The sequence below is a fragment of the Papaver somniferum genome, chromosome 11 (assembly GCF_003573695.1).
Source record: "Papaver somniferum cultivar HN1 chromosome 11, ASM357369v1, whole genome shotgun sequence".
NCBI classification, from domain to species: domain Eukaryota; kingdom Viridiplantae; phylum Streptophyta; class Magnoliopsida; order Ranunculales; family Papaveraceae; genus Papaver; species Papaver somniferum.
The window spans coordinates 139,881,835-139,904,367 of NC_039368.1; the positions used below are offsets into that span (position 1 = coordinate 139,881,835).

Here is a 22,533-nt window from a genome sequence, read left to right on the forward strand (position 1 = left end):
AACAACAGGAACAAAGACACGTATTAAATAAAGAAGTTACCTGTAGATCATCAACTTCCAAAGCCACGTGGGATGTGGACCCACCAAAAACTGACTGACCAGACCCAGAAGGACTCATCGATTGCAGAACGATACTAGGGGATACTGGAGGTTCACTCATGCCCCGATAAGTTTCAGCCATGAGAGGATGAATGGATGACACGTGAAGACGCGACGACACCCAAGCGCTCCCCGAAGGAAGGTTGATGCCTAAATCCCTTAACTGATCCACAAATGTGGTCGAGCTACTACTTGTGGCTTTGGGAGGCTGTGATGCGCTCCGTTGACGACCTTTATGAGTCTGCAAGGGTACAACATTAGCCGAAGAACAAGGAGGTGGGATAGATGACTGGTTCGCTTCCCGCCGAGCCTTTTTCTTCAAACTACTCTCTGTCCAATCACAGTCAGGCATATGCAAATATTCCTCCATCACATAAGAAGGAGCCTTCCATCCAAGACGATCATAAGGGAGAACTCCCTGAGAAAGCTATTCTAGCCACCCACCCCAGTCAAAAAAATAATAAAAATAATAATAAAAAAATAAATAATACTTGAGGTGCTAAAGGACTAGCTGAGGCTCTCACGTTCAGGCGTGGGGGCTTGCGATCGGAAAGCGATTCTTTCATGGATTTACAGGCTCATGATCTCCTGGAGGGGCCCAAGAGGTTACCACAAGGTCTGAACGACCTTGGTTAGCAGGAACAAGACGATGCTTTGCAGCCACATCATCATTGAGCTTAATCCTCCCGGACGCATGAAGCTCTCGAAGCTCCTGAACGGTTAATTCACTAGGAGGAGATGATTCACGTAAAAGTAAGTTCAGTACACGCTTCCTTAAAACATCATGATACTCGTGGGCCCTCTCCGTGACTGCCGATGGGCGCGCGGGCATGGGCTACCTAAATGAAAAATTAATCCCACGGTCTGACAAGCGAATCGCTTCTTTAAAGACATAGAGGTTGAAGATGGCGGTGATGACACTCGCGCTGGAGTTATTCGGAGGAGGGAACCTGTGAGGCACCCCTGGGTCAAACCCCACCTGCCTAGCCGCACGATCAGGGTTGTATGACACAGCGATGAACTTACGCGCATGAAAACCCGGGAGATAACCAGGTATCACAACCATGACTGAGTCGAAATCTGCCTCCGACAAAAGCGTTGAAGAATTCAATTCTATTTCAATGGGGGCGAGGAAATCATAATGCGCCGGACCAGCGCGGTCGTCTTGATAGGGGCATGGTTCAAAATCCTTAGTCATGTACATATGCCTGCCCAAGTCGTCCTTCGAGACTTTACCTTTTAAATGCCAAAGGGCCATCCGCGGGTAACTATAGGAGACAGGAAGCCTCTCTACCAAGCCATCAGCCTGCTCGATATCCTTTTCACGAAAAACGACGAGCTCGTTTGGTTCCGACGCGCATGGAGGAACATGCTCCCAATACCACGCCTACCCAAAAGAAGCGGGAATGTAGGTCTCGATCTTATGAGACGAACCTACCGTCTGAAGGTCACGGCAGAACAAATCAAGGTGGTGGTATAGGCCTCCTAAAAACATTGGCACAAGCGGAAAGGAAACCCCACGGGATAGCAACACCGCCATTGGCACAAGATCGCCCTTAATAGTATCTTGGGTACCTTACTCGAACACGTCGTGACATAACCAAAACAGGATGAAAGCAGCATGCTCCGCTCGGGGATTCGTCTCTTGGCGCTTGTTGGGAAATGCCTTCTTATCGATTACTTGAGGAGCCCAATACTTCAGCCAAAGAGAAAAAGACGCGCGACGATTAACCTTAACTTCCCATTCAGGGTCTGTCTCTGGCGGCTCTGACGAACCGTGAATCGCTTCAAAAGAACGAATGGAGATGGAAAATAATCGATCACCGGATGGGATCTTAGGCGGGGATTTCTTTTTCTTCTCTACCATCGGGGCCCTCTCTTGGCAGACAACCGAATAGCTTCCTCACCTTGGGCTTCTGCATCTTCTGCTCATGTCTTGGGGACTTGGAATTTCCGAACTAATTCACGACGAGAATCATCCTTGCACTTCGACAAATAAGCGCATAACTCCTTGTCCTCATTATTTAACGCTGCAAAAACGACTGCCTCTTCATATGAATGACTGCCATGGATGGGTAACCCGTTAAGGGAGACTACGTCTTCCAGCACGATGGTAGCTTCCCCCCATGCCGTGAAAAAAGTATGCACGGGAGCCCAACGACAAAAGAGTCGTGATATATCACGAAGACACCTATGGAACTCTCTCTTAAGGGATGAGCGTATAGCTTCCTCAATACTCACCATCCGAAGCGCCGCAATATGCTCAGGGTTAGAGCGAATGCGGGCTTCCCAATGCGGCCATACTAGGTGAGTCTTCACCTTGGATCTGATATCGATAGAGGGAAGGTTATAATCGCCACGATGGATAGCCATGCGTGGGATAGCTTTGAATATGAAGGTGTTCATTCTTTCTGATTCGGGCCGCATAAGCCACCCAGGAGCGGCGGGATAAGGTAATACAAGAGGAATTATGAGGCGAGAGGTCAGTATATCCTCCAAAGGAAAGGCGCGCTTGCCTCTGCGATATTCCCGCGCCCTCAATGTGCGCTTTAAGAGAGGACCGCTCGTAAACTCGGCGAGTGTATATAGCCTACCATCGGTTGGAGGAGGAAGGATGAGCTCCGTCTGGTTGGGTACCTCCGCTTCTTTAGGGTCTACATTGTCTGGCTGCTCAGAATCGCTGCTTTCGTCAGAAGACGAGCTACTAGAAGAACTACTAGACATGGCGAGTGTGTGGGCGTGTAAAAAAGGGGAGTTGAAAGTGAAAGCTTAGAAAAGAAAAATTAACAGAGCTCTATATATAGGGGTAATTTCAGGAGTTAGACGTGGCAGTTATGAGTAAGTGAAAAGTAGTAACCGTCAGGAAGTGGGAAAGGAAGTTTTGCACGATGAGGAGTTGGAACGCCACCCACGATCGGAAATTTGAAAGAGGGACACGAACCGCTCCGAAAAAGGGAAAAGCACTGGAAAGAATCTTTTGACTATTGAGTTATTTGATAAATAATCCAATAATCAGGGGACTAATGTTGATACATGAAAAAAATATCCCCTTAATAGGTTAAGGATGCCCTTAAGAGTGGTAACAAACTTGGGTCAAGGCGTGGAGACTTGGGAACTAAGCCCAAGTCTTGGTGGAAAAGGCCCAAAATGATTGAAGGATTAAGAAGGAATTAACAAAGAAGAAAGGGGTTAGCTTAAGGAGTGGCGTTAAAAGTAATTAAGAAGTAGCATATAAAAGAAATGACAAGGTACAATAAAAGGGGACTCTCTCTCTTATCACAATTGGTACAATGAAGTCATGTGAGGCAACTAGAACGGATAGGACCTAAACTGAAATTTGGGTATTAAGTATTAACACTTGCTACGCGGAAATTATATTAATTTTTTTTTTGGAGGACAAAGCTCGTTCTATTAGAGGAAAAAGAAATGAATCTAAGAAGCTGGGAAAGCCGAAAACAAGAGATATATATGGGGACTTCTGCTTGATGTATCCTGAAAAGTTCTGGGAACACCACCTTACTCGAAAAAGTTGACCAGTTGAAAAAGAATGGTTTGCTTTATTTGAAACCTAAACCAAACCTGTCAACATGTAAATTAGAAATTGATCAAAAAAAAAAAAGACATGCAAATTAGAAAAGATAGATTCTTATAATGTCCATCTATTATATATAAATTAGAGTTCCAGCACGGTGCAAAACAACTCAAAATAGTTGATAATATTTTCATGAATGCTTCTTCACTGAATTCTATCCACATGACGGTGAAAAAAATAGATTGGAATACACATTTTTAATCAATTGGGTACCTCAATCAATAAAAATAAATTAAATGAAAATTTGTAACTTCTGAATGAGATGATAAATTCAGGGAATCGACTTGATGAGATTACATATATTGTATGTTGGTTATTTCTACCCAACTAACTTTGGATTCGGATTGTCAGAGAACCATTTCCTCTATCCGGTGGGCGGCCTCTTTTGAAAACCCATTTGAACACTTTATATTAGAGTACAGTTTGATAAGTTGAAACAATCTTTTTAGGGTTTCTCGTTCTGCCAGCACTTACGAGCGATGTCAAACCATTCCTGAGGAGATCTACCTTGAGATCCTTTTAAGGGTACCGGTAAAATTTACATCTGTCTGTAAGTGTGTTTGCAAGACTTGGTTTGAACTAATTTCTGATCATGATTCTGTTAAAATACATCTAGGCCTTAATACCCAAACAAACAAATATAGGTTAATGTTTGGAATTGATAACTTGAATGTTTTTAGGTTCATAAGTTATGATTTATTAGATTTGTGCCCGTGCTGCGCACCGAGCATTTTTTTCTTTTAACTTAGTAAGTCGTGGGGCTTCGCCCCGCCTCGTGGCGATGCGTTTTCAATTTGGTAAGTCGCGGGGCTTCGCCCCGCCCCGTGGTGATGTATTTTCGATTTGATGAGTCGCGAGGCTTCGTCCCGCCCCGTGGCGATGCATTTTCGATTTGGTGAGTCGCGGGGCTTCGTCCCGTCCCGTGGCAATGTATTTTCGATTTGCTGAGTCGCGGGGCTTCGTCCCGTCCCGTGGCAATGTATTTTCGATTTGGTGAGTCGCGGGGCTTCGTCCCGTCCCATGGCGATGTATTTTCGATTTGGTGAATCGCGAGGCTTCGGCCCGCTCTGTGGCTATGTATTTTCGATTTGGTGCGGCTGGGCGAATACATTTAATAAATGGAAAAAGATAGAGAATATGTGCGGATTTTATTAAATTTCCCCTTTTTATTTTCACATATATTTATTTTTTCTTTTTATTTTTGCATAAAATATGTGGGTTTTTTTCTTCTCGACGTGGGAGCGAGGGTTTTCTCACCGTCCAACGTGGGAGCTAATTTTGTCTAGGCACCTGGCATTTTTTTTCATTTAACTTGGTGTGTCGCGGGGCATCCCCGTCCCGTGACAATGCCTTTTCAGTGTGCGCTGGGCTTTGTCTCGTTATGTGGCTATGTATTTTTGAGAAAAGATAGGAATATGTGAATATGTTGAGAAAATTAAGTCCCCCCAAAACATAGAATTAACGATATTAGTAAGACACATGCAGTTCAACGTGGTTGTGAATTCTAGCTGGTTGAAGGCGTAACCCAGTGTTTCAAAAAACAATAATTCCACACATTAGTTTTCTTGCTGTACTTTATGGAGTTGACCTTCGGTTCAGTTTGGTGGCTTACACCGGGGTTCCTCTAAACCTCGAAACTTTAATTGTGACGTTCTGCCCATCGATATAGACAGCTCTTAAAGCAAGATATCCTTGCTTACGTATAGACGCTGGATCTGTGATGACCGGATGGTGTTTACCTTAATTCTCTAGGAGCGACCTCTCTTCTGGATTAAATATTTTTTTCCCCCTTGTATGTATTAATCCGGAAAAAAGAGTTCGATTAGGGTAAGAATTCGACTTCCAAATCGAATTGAACTTCCATAAAATTCCAAACATGTTAAGAAAGTTATAAACCAATTATATGTTGCCAAATGTCCTCACCAAATCGGTCGTTTCACAGAATTCAAAAAAAATGTATTTGGACCAATAAAAACCAAGAATTTCCTCACCGTTTAACGTGGGAGCTTTTTATTATCATCCTCTAGTGAATCCGATGATCTTGTTGCCGTTGAATTGGATTTCCGCTACAAATCTTCAGAACGGACTGTGCTGTTGGGTTCATGCAATGGCCTGGTATACGGCTGGAATTATTGTTTGCACTTCTATTTTATATGGAACCCAGCTACAACGGAATATAAGAGATTATGGAAATCAGATAAATATATTTGGCGAGGTATATTCCATGGTTTTGGTTATGATTACAGAACCAACAATTATATGGTCGTAAGTATTCACGAATACCCGATGAGTATAGAAATCTATTCTCTAACATCAAATACTTGGAGAAACTATCAATCCCAATATGAGTTTTGTCGTTCTTAAGCATCGGGGGTGTTATTTAGTGGAGCTCTTCATTGGTTTGGGTGGGTGATAGGTGATACATTCTCCGTGATGATAGTCTCAATGGATATCAGTGGAGAGGGACTCAAAGAACATCAACTACCAGCGACACTACCAACCACTTACATGAAACATATGAATATGGGGGTGTTGGAAGGGTGTCTTTTTGTACTTGTTCCCCTTGGAATGATGACTTTTGAAGCATGGGTAATGCAGGAGTACGGAGTTTTGGAATCTTGGTCTAGACTCCATACAATTACGTTGGAGAGCACAATGTGCAGTCCCTCTTTTGATGTGAAGCTTATGGGGTCTTTTAAAAAGGGCGAGATTCTGTTCAGCTATGCATGCAGCAACTTAGTTGTATATGACACTAAGTATGGAACTGCTAGAAAAAGAAACATTCATGATTCAAATATGAGAACATCAGTGAATTATTTTGAAAGCTTGGTTCCACTAAATTCTATTACTGCCGTGGGGAGAAGGAAAAAAAGAGAAACCACTAGAAGCTTAAAGAAGACCCCGACTAAGAAGACGAAAATGTAGACATTCTTTTTATTCCTCTTTCACATGCTTTTTGTTCCTTGATTATATACATCTTGAGTTTGTCCTTTTTGTCAGTAACTTTGAACTTGAATCATCCAATAATTTATTTTTACTTTGTGTGGTAACAATTCAACCTTTGGAAGTAAATCCAATCTAAGAGTCGTGATATATATTTGTAGATGCAATACTAATCTGTCCCTGTTTGTAGATACGATACTAATTTGTCTATTCATGTTTACAGTCATTATGCACGGCCTATATATACAGGAAAACAAGTCCAAATAATATATCCACATCAGGAGATGAATTGCAACTATACCGCCTGGTCATCTTCAATGTTGGGTTTGTAACGGTGCTCTCTAAGGCGAACAAACATAGGACTAATCAAGAAGGTTAAGGAAGCATATTACATTGGTGATGTCAGGAGGTTATTTATAAAACTTACCTAGGGCGTCCAAAATCAAGCCCGCTGCCATGAGTTGTACATACTCTTCTTGAGTGCATAATCCATAATCGCTGCAACATTCCGCAAGTTGGAAGTTACAGTTCCATCAAAAAAAATTAGTAAATGACATTAATGAGAAAAACGCGAAAAAAGCATTTGAGCAAGTTGAGTAAACGATGAAATCCGCCAGATTTCGAACTAGCGTCCACCATATAACTGTACCCGGAAATACTTAGTGTTTGAACTTATATGACAAACTCTTCCAAGAGCGAGCTTTCAAAAATTCATAAATTGGATAGAAAATGGACGCTCGGTAGGAATCTTAACGAGGAGTGCAGCGACTAATGTGCCTAGATCGCCAATTCATCTGATTCACTTGGCTTGAGTTTCACAATTGTTGCACAAATATTTTTACACTTACCAGTATCGAACCCGCGATCTCTTAAGTCCAAGAGCTAATTTTGAAGAATCGCAATAAGACTTTCCCTTATGAAATTTAGGGCTTGTAAAGCCACTCTCTCAGTGACAGAAAATCAAATCAAATACAATTCAATTTTTTTTTTCAAAAATGAGTAAATTAGTATTTTGCAAAACCCAAAGAAAATCCCTTCAAACTCTCAAATTTCCATCAGAAATCTCAAAATTCCGCTATTTCTCTGCAGAATCATCACCAACTGAAACACTTGAACAACAAAATGAACCCGAAAGAAAGAAGAATTCAATTAGTGAGACTCAACTAGTAAACCTGATTCAAAATTTGGGGAAAACCCAAAAGCTAAATGAATCTATTCAGTTGTTTCATAAAATCGAAACCTCAGAAAGAAATACCCATCTCTATAATACCCTTCTTGCCATTTTATTCAAATCCGGTCGTATCAATAATGCAGTGGTGTTGTTCGACGAAATGCTTCAACCAGGTTGTAAGTTTCCTCCTAATGGTAGTACTGGTTCTGTTATTTACGCCGCAATTTTGAATAGCGATCGACAGGGAAATGGAGGGGGGCGGCGGTTGACAGGTGATCAAGTAATTGAATTGGTTTCGAGTTTGGGTAAAAATGGCATCTTTCCTGATACAATGGTGCTAACAAAAATCATTACTATGTTTTGCGAAAGTGGTAAGAGTAATGAAGCTTGGGAGCTTTTACATGTTTCAATGAAGATGAATTGTCCAGTGGAAGCTGCTTCCTGCAATGCACTTCTGACGAGGCTAGGACAAGATCGGAATTTTGAAAGGATGAGTTTGCTTTTAGCTGAGATGAAAGAAATGAATATCAAACCGAGTGTTGTGACGTTTGGGATTCTTGTTAATTATCTATGTAAATCGCAGAAAATCGATGAAGCAGTTCAGTTGCTTGAGAAAATGAGTAAGAAATTGGAAGGGATTGATGTTTTACCTGACGTGGTTATGTTTAATACAGTTATGGATGGGCTGTGCAAAATGGGGAGGCATGGAGAAGGTTTGGAATTGCTGAAACAAATGAAGCTGGGACATGGGTGTTCTCCCAATAATGTGACGTACAATTGCTTGATTGATGGGTTTGCTAAAGCAGGTGAGATTGAGACGTCGCTTCAGTTATTCGATCAAATGAATGAAGAAGGAGTTTCTCCAGATGTGGTAACGCTTAACGTATTAGTAGATGGGATGTGCAAGCATGAAAGAGTCGGTAGTGCACTTGAATTCTTTAGTAAAATGCAAGATAAAGGTTTGAAAGGGAATGCTGTTACTTACTCTGTTTTGATCAGTGCCTTTTGCAATGTGAACAATATTGAAAAGGCAATGGAGATTTTTGATGATATGGTGGGAACTTGTCGCGTTCCAGATGCGATTGTTTATTACTCTTTGATAAATGGATTAAGTCGGGCGGGGAGGTTGGATGATGCATGTTGCATAAAGTTTAAGATGGAAGATATTGGTTTCCGTTTGGATCGCTTGGGTTACAATGTTCTAATCAGTGGGTTACTCAAAAAGAATAAATTGGATAAAGCTCAGGAACTTCTTAAGGAGATGATAGATGCAGGAATTCAACCAGACGAGGTTACGTATAATACTATAATTTCGGGATCATGCCAATCAGGGGATTTTGCAACTGCCCATCAGGTCATGAAAAACATGACTGAGAAAGGTTTTGCTCCCACGGTAGTTACTTATGGTGCACTAATACATGGATACTGCAAAGCCGACAAGTTTGATGATGCCATGAAGATTTTCAATGACATGGGTTCAAATTCAAAAGTCCCACCCAATACTGAGATATACAGTATGCTGATTGGTTCACTTTGCAAGAAAGAGGACATCGAATCGGCGATATCTTTATTTGATGAAATGGAAGGTAAAGGAGTGATCCCAAATGTAATTACGTACAATGCGGTATTGAAAGGCTTATCTGAGAGAAATCCGTTGGATAAAGCGTCCCACGTCATGGATAAGATGGGGAAACAGAATTGTAATCCAAACTATGTTACGATGGAGATCCTCACTCGTTGGCTTCCTCAAGTTGGCGAGACAGAAAGATTGAAAGCTTTTGTAAAAGGGTACACAAGTTCTGTTTAGAAGCATGTAAAGTATATTTTGCAGAAATGTATGCTTTGACTCAATTTCCCTTTGAAGATAAGCAACAGTATATAACCGAGGGATCTACTGGGATCACTTTGAGACCCATTTTATTCGGTCTAACCCGTGCACGACGTCTTTCTAAGCCTATTATTTTGCTGAGTTGCAAATCTCTATGTAGGATTGTGGAAAAAGCCTAGTTACTCATACCCTCGTTCTGCCAGAAATGAGGAGCGATGCCAAGCATCCCAGAAGAGAATTACTTTTAAGGTTACCAATTCAAGACGGGGCCTAGACATCAATCTTACCTAAAATGTGACAATTTAGGCATATAATGCAGAACATAGAGGTCTGTCCCTTAGGGGTATATACATAGGGTAGAAACAGGGCTGTTAGGCATATAAATACTCTAATGTTATGCCTAAAACGAAAAACCCTAATTCGTCTGTTTTTTCTCAACTCTGCAAGAAACTAGAAGTCGTAGAAGAAGGAAAAGCACCAGACATGTCAAGCATTCCGGTTGATATTTACCTTGAAATCCTGCTAAGGTTACCTGTGAAATCCATCTTTGTATGTCAGTGTGTCTGCAAAACTTGGTTTTATATAATTTCTAGCCCTGTTTTTGTGCAAACGCATCTTAGTTTTACTAGACAAACAATCAACTATAGTCTAATGCTTCAAAGTAAAAAAGAGAATAGTTTTAGTTACATAAGGTATGATTCATTATCATCTGAAAGTGCTTTTGTTATTGAGATGGATTTCCCCTACAAAACATCAAAACATAAGATTAAATTGTTCGGCTCGTGTATTGGCTTGGTATACGGCTGGAATTGTCGGTTGCGGTTATATTTTCTTTGGAATCCAGCCATAAAGGAATACAAGAGATTACCCAAATTAGAGACGCACCGTGGATCCCATGGTTTTGGTTATGATTCCAGGAACGACGATTACAAGTTGGTAAATATTTTTGATTCTACACATAGTTTTTCCACAGAAGTTTATTCTTTAAAATCAAACTCGTTGAAAACCCTTGTATCTGTCCGATATGGTTCTCTATTTTCTAAAGTGCCTAGGGTGTTCTTTAATGGATATCACTGAAGAGAGATTCAAGGAACTGAAACTACCAATGGCACTTCAAAAGACTAACATTAAAAATGTGGGAGTGTTGGAAAATTGCCTTTGCAAGATTATGGAGTCTCAGAATGGTGAGATTTTGTTTAGGAACACATGTAGCATAATTCTGTATGATCTAAACTGCAGAACTGCTTTGATAACAAAATTTGATAGTTTAAACGTGGAAACAACAGTGAATTATTTCGATAGCTTAGTTTCACTGAACTCTATTACTATTGTGGGAAGAAGGAAAAAGAGAAAACTCATTGGAAACTTGAAGGAGAGTAAGACTAAGAAGAGAACTTGAAGGTGAAATATTAACCTGTAACCCGTCTACCCTCAAATTCCTTACTCCCAAGAAGATTAAAGTAAAGTTTAAAGATCCCAAACATCTTCACAATCTCTTGAGTCCTGCCTCCTTGGTTCCTCTATCAGACTCACAGATTTACTACTTGGTTTCTTCTATCTCGCTTCGGTTAACAGCCTCAGTCTCAAAGTCTTCCACCTCCTGCCTTCTCTCTATTGAAGTTTTGAATGTTGGCCAAGGAACAGGAATGATCATCTCATCAGCACGACCAACGATATCAATTTCCTCCGCAGGCTCCCATGTTTTATATATAGGAATTGAATACCGGGGATTATCTTTAAATCTAAATCTCTCTTTCCTGTGTTGCTCTGTGTTTTGGTTTCTTTGGTTTCCCTTATTCATCTTAAGCTTTTATAGACTCATACATGACAGATTGCATGCATCTTCTCAAAATCTCTCTTTGGATTTACAACAAAACTTAATGATTTTGAAAACCCATATATTTTTCTCTTTAAATCGTTGTCCTCTGAATCGGTTTGAATTCTTGAATTTTTGCCTGACTGTTGATTTCCTTTTGCTTTCAGGCGTTGAACCACCAACGGCAACCACTTTCCTCCGGGACCCTTGTCCTCAATCTCCCCGAACCACCTTGGATTTGGACCTTGAGATATGGACAAGCTGTTGTCATTTTCACCTCCTCTCTATGCAAAACATCTCTCCCATGTGCTTACCTCTTTGCAGTAAAACAAACCATCAACCAATTTTCTCCACTCACAGTACTTCCTTTTCAGTGTCCATCCCTACCTTGACTCAAATTTTATCATACCAAACAAAGTGCATTAAATGCCACCCTTACTTTTCTGCCTGGAGCCTCAACTCACCTACTCAACAGGAATGTGCAAGACAAATCAACAGCAGAACTTACTTAGCATGCAAGGAGGGCACAAAGCATCTTTGTACTTGGATCATCAGATGTCACGGGCAATTTCTTGGAAGCCACTCTTCTTTATTCAACAAACATCACCCTAGACAAATAATAAAACAACCTCTCTGGAGATCAAACATTCTCCAAAACCAAAGAAGTAGAAACCATAAATCCCCTATCACCATTTACCTTTGGTTTTACACTAAATCTAAAACAAATAATTTCAGCATTTTAATCATGTCTAACTGTGCTGAGTCCTCATCAGTGGAGGAAATCACAGAAGCTCTCCCAACCCAGCCAGATTATCAATGATCCGTTGAGACCTGTTGTTATTCTCAATAAAGCTTCTCTCAAGCAAAAACCACCTCAAGATGACAACTGGTGTGCAGTTGGAAAACTTCACAGTAATAACAATGTCAACTATCAACAAGCTCAAGTCTATGCCAGAAAGTATTGGAACTTAAAGAAAGGTGTTACAATCACTCCATTTCAAAAGAAGAAAAACTTTTATCACTTCCGTTTCAACCATGCTGCTGATATCCTATCAGTGAACTACCCAAAACCTTGGTTGATTTATGATTCAATGCTATCAATAATTCAAATACCATTTGAAGGTGTTCACAAGATTAGAGATGAAGAATTTGAGAAAGTCAGACTAAGCATCACAATGAAGAGAGTTCCAAATGATTACATCACTTTCACTGCTTTTCATGGTATAGCAACTCCTGCTGGAGAACTAATGTTATTCAAGAATCCATATGGCAGAGACTTTTATGAGAAAAATGTGGAAACTATGGTGGAAATTGGAGTTACTAAAATGCTTCCCTTTGGCTCTGACTGTTTGGTGGATGGATTTAAAACTTGGATTGAATTCTCTTATTCTCTTCAACCTTTTAAGTAATGTCAATTCTGCAGATCTTTAGATCATTCTAAGAACAACTGCACCCCAAAAAGGAGAGAAATCTTAGCAGCCAAGTTGGCCTTACCTTCACCTCACCTGGTTAACCCTATCTTCAGCTCACCCAATCTCAATCTAAATAAGAGCATCTCTCAAATCAACCCCTCTGCAAATCCATTTGCAGCTCTAGCTCAGCATGAGGAAAATATGGATCTTAACTCTGAGAAGACTGCAATACAAAGCTAAGATTGTTCAACATCCCCAAATTAAGATAACACAGCCAAATACTCTGAAACCCAGTATGCAACAACCAACAAATGATCCTTCAGAATTGCAGCACTGCGTTACTGCTAATAACAAATCAATTCAGCTCCCTTCTCACAGTATTGAGAACTACTCCTATGTTGGCGCAATGCGGAAATGTGATGGGTTTATGGAAATGATTTTGAAAGAGAGGTTGGTTAATTGGAAAGTGAGGCTTTGATTAATATGAAAATGAAAATGTTACAAGAGGTTTGTGTAGCAACTTTGGCTTCCACTAGTTGTTTACAAAGAGGCACTTTGGCTCTTACTCTAACTCTAGTTCTCACTCTACTACTTGGTTACTCACTTGAGTTTTTGATTGTTGTTGGATGATCCCAAATGAATCCATCCTATGCCTATTTATAGGCTTCATGACCAACTCCTTACTTTTCTAGATAGTTCTATCTAGACTCTTCTTCAAATTAGATATTATAAGAAAATTCTAGAGAAAAGAATTCTCTAGATAATACTTGATGTAAAGAAGGCCTAGAAGATTCTAGTATTTGGGCTTTACTTAGAGTAGATGATTATTTGGGCCTTACTATTGGGTTTTCACAAATTATGTTTTTAACACCCCCTCTTAATTTGTGATGTTAAGTTTTTCTCTAAAATGATTGAATTTGTCCACTGTGACTGCTTTTGTGAAGATGTCGGCATTTTGCTCTTGTGTTGGACAAAATTGGAGCTCAATTTCTTTGTTTTCGACCAGCTCTCTGATAAAGTGATGTCGTAGCTCTATGTGCTTCGTCCGTCCGTGAAAGACTGGATTTTTTGTCATTGCAATTGTAGACATATTGTCACAGTAGATAGTCGTCGGCTGCTTTTGCCTTTGTTGTAGGTCGGTCATTATTCTTCTCAACCATACTGCTTCACATGCTGCACTTGTTGATGCTATGTACTCTGCTTCGGCTGATGATAGTGCCACCGTACTTTGCTTTTTAGAACTCCAAGAGATAACTTTTGTTCCCATACAGAAAACATAGCCTGATGTGCTCTTTCGATCTTCAATAGAACCTGCCCAATCGCTATCTGTGAAGCCAATTAAATCATTGTCTTTTTCTCTTGTATACTTGATGCCAAAATTCTTTGTTCCCTTCATATATCGAAGAATTCTCTTCGCAGCGGCATAGTGTAATTTGCTTGGCTCGCTCATATACCGAGAAACAATGCTGGTTGCATTGACTATGTCTGGCCTTGTATTTGTTAAGTAGATCAGTGAGCCGACTAGACTTCTGAATAAGGTTGGATCAACTTTTGTCGCTCCATCATTTTTTACCAATTTCTCATTGGTACCCATTGGAGTTGCAATTGGTTTGCAATCCATCATGTTGAACCTTTTCAGTAAGTCTTCCGCATATTTTTCTTGGGAAATGAATATTTCTTCCGGAGATGTTTTACTTGAATCCCAAGAAAATATCGCATAAGTCCTAAGTCTGTCATCTCATATTCTTTCATCATCTCCTTCTTAAATTTTTCTGCCATGTCTTGTTTTGTGCTGGCGTAAATTAAATCATCAACATAGAGACAGACAATTAGGAAGTCCGTACCTTGTTTTCTGATGTAGAGTGATGGCTCACTTGGACTTTTCTCAAATCCATTATCTCGGAAATACTTGTCGATTTTGCTGTTCCATGTACGCGGTGCTTGCTTAAGACCGTATAGTGCTTTGCGGAGACGATATACCATTTTTTCTTTTCCTTTTCGGATATATCCTTGAGGTTGTTCAACGTACACCTGTTCTTCAAGTTCTCCGTTTAGGAACGCCGACTTTACGTCCAATTGGTAGACTTTCATTTTGAGTTGAGCTGCCAAAGCTAACACCATCCGGATTGTTTCCATGCGAGCGACTGGGGCGAATGTCTCGTTGTAGTCAATTCCTGGTTGCTGGGAATATCCTTTTGCAACTAGCCTTGCTTTGTGCTTTTGAATTGACCCATCTTCATTATATTTTGTCTTGTAGACCCATTTCAGACCAATTATTTCTTTATCAACTGGCTGATTGACGAGCTCCCATGTCTTATTTTTCTCAATTACTCGCATTTCTTCGTCCATGGCGTTTCTCCATTTTTCTTGTTTTGCCGCTTCCTCATATTTTTGAGGTTCTAGTGCTATAAAAGCACAATTAGATACATTATAAATATCTCTTAGGGAACGCACCTTTCTAGGTGGGGCACTTGAGTCAGATGAGCTTGGACTTTGTTGTGTTGGACTAGGAGATCTCGGGCTTGCTGGTGGAGTGTTTTCTTCTTGGTGTGACAGATATGGCTCTTCTTCGATGAGTAGTGGAGACTCGTGGTTATCTGGTTCATCATTCCAATCCCAAGCTTTGAATTCATCAAAGATAACATCTCTTGATATTACCAGTTCCTTTGTATCTGGATTTAGAAGTCTATAGGCTTTAGACTCCTCGCTATATCCGATGAATATAAGCTTTTCTCCTTTTTCATCGAACTTTTCTCTATGTTGGGATGGAATATGTGAGTATGCTACACAACCAAAAATTCTGAAAGAAGTTACCTCAGGCTTTTTCTTATGCCATCCCTCGTATGGAGTTTTATTGTGAACCGCTTTTGTTGGCGAGCGATTAAGGATGTACACTGCTGTGTTGACTGCTTCCGCCCAGTAGGTGTTGGGTAGCTTCCTTGCTTTTAGCATACTGCGAGCCATTTCCACGATCGTACGATTTTTCCTTTCCGCGACGCCGTTTTGTTGTGGAGTGTATCGGACGGTGAGCTCCTTTTTAATTCCATTTTCTTTGCAGTAGTTGATAAACTCTTTTGAAGTAAATTCTCCACCACGGTCTGTACGGAAAACTTTCAATTGATGGCCACTTTGCTTCTCTGCCAGCGCCTTGAATTCTAGGAATTTAGTGAATGCCTCGGACTTTTGCTCAAGAATGTACACCCACATCATCCTGGTATAATCGTCCACGAATAAGAGAAAATATCTTCTGTTGTTGAGTGAAGTTGTTCTTGTCGGACCGCATATATCAGCGTGCACCAATTCGAGGGGCCTTCTTGCTCTCCACGATGTCTTCGTAAATGGAAGTCTATGAAACTTCCCTAGAATACAACCTTCACATACTTTATCTCCACCGTCGATATTGGGAAGACCAATTACCATGCCTTTTGATTTTAGAACCTTTAAGGATCTGTAGTTGAGATGCCCGTATCTCAAATGCCATAGCTTTCCTTCGTCAATATGGTTGGTACTCATTGCACAATTTTCAATTGATGGCATAGATAGGGGAAAGACAAAATTTCCTGACATTTTTACTTTTGCCACCAATTGATTATTAATTTTATCGTAAATTGTGCATTCTCCGTCTTCGAAATGTAGTGAGTACCCTTTTCTTATAAGTTGTCCAACACTTAATAAATTTTGAGCTAGGCCAGGAACATAAAGAACATCAGATATGTATCGAGTTTTACCTGACCTTGTACGTACGGATATGACTCCTCTTCCTTCAACATTCTGGAACTTTCCATCTCCAAGTTTGACTGGCGGAATCTCTTGTTCCTCCAATTTTACGAAATATTCTTTGTTTCCTGTCATATGGCTGCTGCATCCGCTGTCGACGTACCATATACCTTGCGATTCTTGTTGCGAGGTGAGGCAGGAATAGAATACTTGATTCTGAGAATTGTTTTTCTCGGAATAGTTTGCTTCATTAAGCCAACAATCTTTCTCCATGTGATTTAATTTATCACACTTGGTGCACTTATACTTGCAATCTTCAGTTGCATGTCCAAATTTTTGCAAACATTGCATCGGAGATTTGAGGAGTTATTTTTTCCGTACCTTTGATTGTTGTTTCTATAACCTCCTTTTCCTTTTCCACGTCCGCGGGAGAAATTTCTGGGTCCTTGATTTGACGTCGACCCTTTCTCATACTGCGAGTTGGATGATGATCCCCCTCTAGCTTTCTTTTTGGCTTCTGTATTTTTCTTCTCACTGAAATTTATTTTTGATTGAAATGCCTGCTCCAATGGTTGCTCCGCGAACCTATTTATTCTTTTCTCGTGCGCCTCGAGTGAACCCATTAATTCATGTACCGAGAGAGTCGATAAATTTTTTGATTCTTCAATGGCAGCGACGATATGATCAAATTTGAATGGTAAGCTTCTTAATATCTTTTCTACCACTCTTTTATTTTCAATGGTATCTCCATAACTACTGATTTGATTTACTATGCCAGTAACTCTTGAGAAGAAGTTCTGGATAGTTTCATTTTCTTTCATAAGTAAATTATCAAAATCTCGCCATAAATTTTGTAGTTTAATGGAGATTACCTTTTCTGATCCTTGGAATGCTACTTTGAGAATATTCCAGGCCTCCTGTGAAGTTTTTGCCACCGAAATTCGAGGAAAAATAGCTTTGCTTACGCCCTGTTGTAGAAACAGTAATGCTTTAGCATCTTTCTTCTTATTTTCCTTATACTCTTTTTTTCTCTGCGTCCGTCCATGACGACAGAGTTTCTGCCGACTCTGGTACTTTATAACCTTCTTCTATAAAATCCCATAGGTCTTGTGAAATGAATAGTGTCTTCATTTGTAGACTCCAATAATCGTAACTCTCACCATCAAAAATTGGAATTAGACTTTGGGCATAGTTGAAACCTTGAATATTTTGGTTAATTGCCATGAGTAGAGTTTTAGGATTACTGGGTTAGGTTTGCTCTGATACCAAATTTGTTGGCGCAATGCGGAAATGTGATGGGTTTATGGAAATGATTTTGAAAGAGAGGTTGGTTAATTGGAAAGTGAGGCTTTGATTAATATGAAAATGAAAATGTTACAAGAGGTTTGTGTAGCAACTTTGGCTTCCACTAGTTGTTTACAAAGAGGCACTTTGGCTCTTACTCTAACTCTAGTTCTCACTCTACTACTTGGTTACTCACTTGAGTTTTTGATTGTTGTTGGATGATCCCAAATGAATCCATCCTATGCCTATTTATAGGCTTCATGACCAACTCCTTACTTTTCTAGATAGTTCTATCTAGACTCTTCTTCAAATTAGATATTATAAGAAAATTCTAGAGAAAAGAATTCTCTAGATAATACTTGATGTAAAGAAGGCCTAGAAGATTCTAGTATTTGGGCTTTACTTAGAGTAGATGATTATTTGGGCCTTACTATTGGGTTTTCACAAATTATGTTTTTAACATCCTACAACCCCTTTCAAAGGCTGATGGTACTGATATGGATTTTCCTCCGGGCTTTGGCCCACACCCGAAGTTTCAAAAGTCTATCTCAAATCAAAATACCAACCAACCTTCGAGACTGAGAAAATGGAGCAGAACCAAAATTCAGAAAACACCTTCAACTGACTTCCCCCCTCTCGATTGATAACCCCAATCAATCTGATAAACAGAAAAGAAAAGATGCTCAATATCCATACCCTTCCCAGAAAAAGACGAAACAAGCCTTGATTTCTGTCTCAAACCCTAAAGGAGGAGCTTTCACAAACCCTAATCTCCCAGAAAATACTCCGTTAACCTTTCATTGTGGAGCCTCTGGTAAACCCCCTCTACCAGACTACATCAAAAAACCCATTAAATCTCGAAAGGAGACCAAGGATGCTAAAGGGAGGAGACTTGTAAGTGATTCTGAGATTAAAGTGGATGCAATTGGTGGCTCCTCGTCTGCAAAACAGTTTGAAATCACTAAATGCCAGGTTAGTTTTGAAATCCCTAATAAATCTCCTTCTTATTATTATCATATTCTTCCAATTTATCATATCTCTATATTTGTTTTTACCTTGAGAACAAACAATTTTTTGAGTTTATCATATCCTGCAGTTTCATATTTTTGGCAATTTATTAAGATCATGTCCTGGAATTGCCAAGGTTTAGGTCCTCCCCAAACTAGACAACAATTGAAAAAACTGATCCTTTCTCATGAACCAAACATTTTATTTCTGTCTGAAACAAAACAACACCATGCTTTTGTAGAAAATACTTTACATTCATCCATGTACTATAATCATATTTGTCAAGATCCTATTGGGAAGGCTGGTGGTCTTGTGCTTGCTTGGGATAGAAATGTTAGGATTAAGATTCTCTATAAGGATGATAACCAAATAAACTGTAGTGTTTGGGATGAAAAGACCAAATTTGATTGGGTTCTAACTTGTATGTATGGTAGTCCTTACAAAGACCATAGAAAGGATGAGTCTTGGAGCTTAGTTAAACAGATGGGTACCACCATGAACCTTCCTTGGTTGATTCTAGGAGACTTCAATGTCCTCCTAAACCAAGAAGAAAAACGTGGTGGTAATCCTGCTAACTCTATTGACATTAGAAAATTCTCTACCCAGTTCAATAACATTGGTCTTAAAGATATAGGCTTTATTGGGTTTCCCTTCACTTAGTCTAATCATCAAGATGGAGAAAATCATATAGAAGAAAGATTAGATAGGGGCATGGCTACTGGCCCCTGGTTAGCTCAATTCCCAAATGCCAGTCTTAGGCACCTAAATCATGGTGGCCCCGACCACTGTTCTATTCTTCTAAATACTGACATCCCCTGCCAGGATGGTCAGAAACCATTTAAATTCTTTGGTCTCTTTCAGAAAGAGCAAGTTTGTAGAGACATAATTAACTCCTCCTGGGATACCACCATCAATGCTTCTAAAGCCTTTGTTCTGGTGAACAAACTTGGTACTGTGAAAAAGGAGGTTAGCCAGTGGAATAGAGAATCTTTTGGAAATATAAAAAACAATCTTAATAAAATGAATAAAAAACTCGATCAAATCTTGTCTAACCATTGTATTAGGAAGAATGATCAAACCCTCCTAAATACCAAAATGGAAATCAACAAGCTCCATGATTATGAAGAGGAACTTTGGAAGATAAAAGGTAGAGAAAATACTATTTTTTAGGAGATAAAAACACCCATTAATTTCACCAAAATGCTGTTATTAGACAGAGGAGAAATATGATTATGGGGTTATATGATAACAATAATATCTGGGTAGAAGGTAGAGACGAGACAACTAATTGCTTAAACATCAATTTTGAAAATCTCCTAACTACCTCTAAGCCGGTCATAAACTATGAAATTGTCAACCTAGTTCCTTCTTCTATCACTGCCTCTGAAAATGTTAAACTCATGGAACCCCCTTCTGAAGAAGAAATCAGGGATGCTCTTTTTGGAATGCCCCCTAATTCCAGTACTGGCCCGATGGCTTTCCCGCTTGTATTAAATCATCTATATTCATTGTATATATAATTTGAGGGGAAATTGCTGGCCTCACATTGAAAGTTAGGCCAAGAGCTTGCATTCTAGAGCTCCTAGTCCCGGACCAATAGGAATTGAGAGTTTTGAGATTTTTCGGAATACATGATCAATATTTAGATACCAAACCTACTTGCAAAAGTAAACCGATACCCTAATTCGTGAGCTCTAAAATAAAACCCTAATTTCCATCTCTGCTGCCGATTTCCCTTTGCCTATTTTCCTTTGTTTTATAGCACCAAGAAACGTTTGCTGCCGATTTCCCACTGCCGGTTCTTCTTCATTTTTACAACACAAAGAAACGCACGCCTGCTGCCTTTTTTCTTCTTCTTTGGTTTTTACAACAACATCCAAACTTGTTGACTTGCGTAGAGAACGAAGGGGATTCCGAGTTCTTTCTAATGGCATGAGACCAAAAATCTCTGCTGCCTCTTTTCTTCTCCGTATTCTTCTTCTTCTTTCATTTTTACAACAACATCCAAAGGCGTCAAGGTACCCTCTTTGTCAATTTTGTTTGGTTGTCAATTTATTTCGAGATTATTAAGTTTTGATATATATGGTACCTCTTCTTGAATTTTATTTTAGATTGAATTTACTTTGAGATTATTAAGTTTGTCGTATTCTCATCTCTTGCTTAATCTGGGCGCCTTGCAATTTCTACTTAATGAAGTGAAATAGGTGTAAGTGATTTTTGCTATTTATTTTTATCTTTGTACATAAGAATGAAGGAGATGTTAATGCTGTTGATAATGCACAACAGGTGGCTTTGCATTTGGCAGTGGTTTGAGGGGCTATTCCTGCAATTAATATTTAGAAATTTTGGTACAGAATTTTCAACTTCATGGAAGAACATGCAATGTTGTAATATGATAAATTTCATTTTCTTTTTTTCTGCATTAACCTGTTCACTCTTCCAACCAAAATTCCTTTTCTTAATGATATTATCATTTATTGGTCTAGATAGCGAAGTTATTAGCAGGGGTTAGTAATTATTTGTTATGTTCTGCGAATTTTGATTGTCAGTGTATACCCAGAATCGGTAATGGTGCTTATTAACGTTCAACTCAGCTACTGAGGATGTAGAATCCAATCGCTGGCCTCCAATATGAATCACTTTCGCGGAAATATTCTTTGGGCATATGGTTTTGATGTATGATTTTGGAGTTTCTATGTTTATTGGCATTCCTCGTAGTCTCTTACGTAACTGAAGTTTGATTATCAGGCTCTTAACTTATATTGCAATGGTGATACGTCACACAAATGAAAAAATGACGCTTTCTCGTGCAACAAGTGCAAAATACATACAAGGTACAAACTTATTCCGCCGAATGTTAACACCACATATTGGTTCTTAAAGTTGTTACCAGTTAAGTCATTATTGAAGGTGCAGATGCCTGGACAGTAGCATGCGATGGTTGTTAGGTGACCAAGGTGTGTGTTCTCTATCTATGGAGTAACGCATAAAATAGTAGAGGAGCAAGATGCAAGCGCTGGCATGGTGTATGTGTATATCACAATTAGTATATAAAGTAGAAATCCCTAGAAATTATTACTCAAAGAGGTGACGCGGTACTGTAAATCCCTTTGTGCATGGATATGTACTTGAAACAATGTCTCAAGCGGGAATTTTTGTTTATTCACTTATTTTATAGATGTATGTTGAGTTTTCCCCCCCCCCTTCACTTTGCGATACGTAAACCATCTGGCGTGTAAATAGTAGATTCATATGAGTTTTTTTCCCCTTTACTTTGCTATACTTGATTACTGGCATATGAGTTTTCCTCCCTTTACTTTGCTATATTTTACAATACATTCGTAAGTATTCGTAAGTGTAGATCCAGATGAGCTATTTTTCCCCAATTGCTTTTTTCATACGCTAAATCATCCGGCATGTATTGTTTTTGAAAATGGTGTATCTACATGAGTTGTTTTTCTCCCTTTCCTTTGCTGTATTTGATCGTGTATTATGTATTTATTAATTTTTTGAAATATTTGGTATAATATGCTTAATGTTTATGCTTCTTTATGCTTCACCAATGATATGGTTTCCCTTAAATCCTATATTCAAAAAATATGTCAGCTCCTGTTCTCATTTTAACCTTATCTTATAGGCTGTTCTTAGTAAGATATGTAATAA

General features: G+C 39.4%; 1 protein-coding gene and 1 long non-coding RNA gene across 2 annotated transcripts; both read left to right on the forward strand.

Annotated features, from left to right (window-relative positions):
* The first annotated feature begins 7,456 nt into the window (after nucleotides 1-7,456).
* On the forward strand, nucleotides 7,457-9,695 carry LOC113323372 (pentatricopeptide repeat-containing protein At3g61520, mitochondrial-like). The gene has a single exon (XM_026571661.1). It carries the CDS (start codon nucleotides 7,630-7,632, stop codon nucleotides 9,610-9,612), a length of 1,983 nt encoding a protein of 660 aa, XP_026427446.1. The 5' UTR covers nucleotides 7,457-7,629; the 3' UTR covers nucleotides 9,613-9,695.
* Nucleotides 9,696-18,448: 8,753 nt separating this feature from the next.
* On the forward strand, nucleotides 18,449-22,105 carry LOC113323826. Its single transcript, XR_003347862.1, has 3 exons — nucleotides 18,449-18,834; nucleotides 21,157-21,218; nucleotides 21,420-22,105. It is a non-coding gene; the product is annotated as an uncharacterized LOC113323826 (long non-coding RNA).
* The last annotated feature ends 428 nt before the right edge of the window (nucleotides 22,106-22,533 follow it).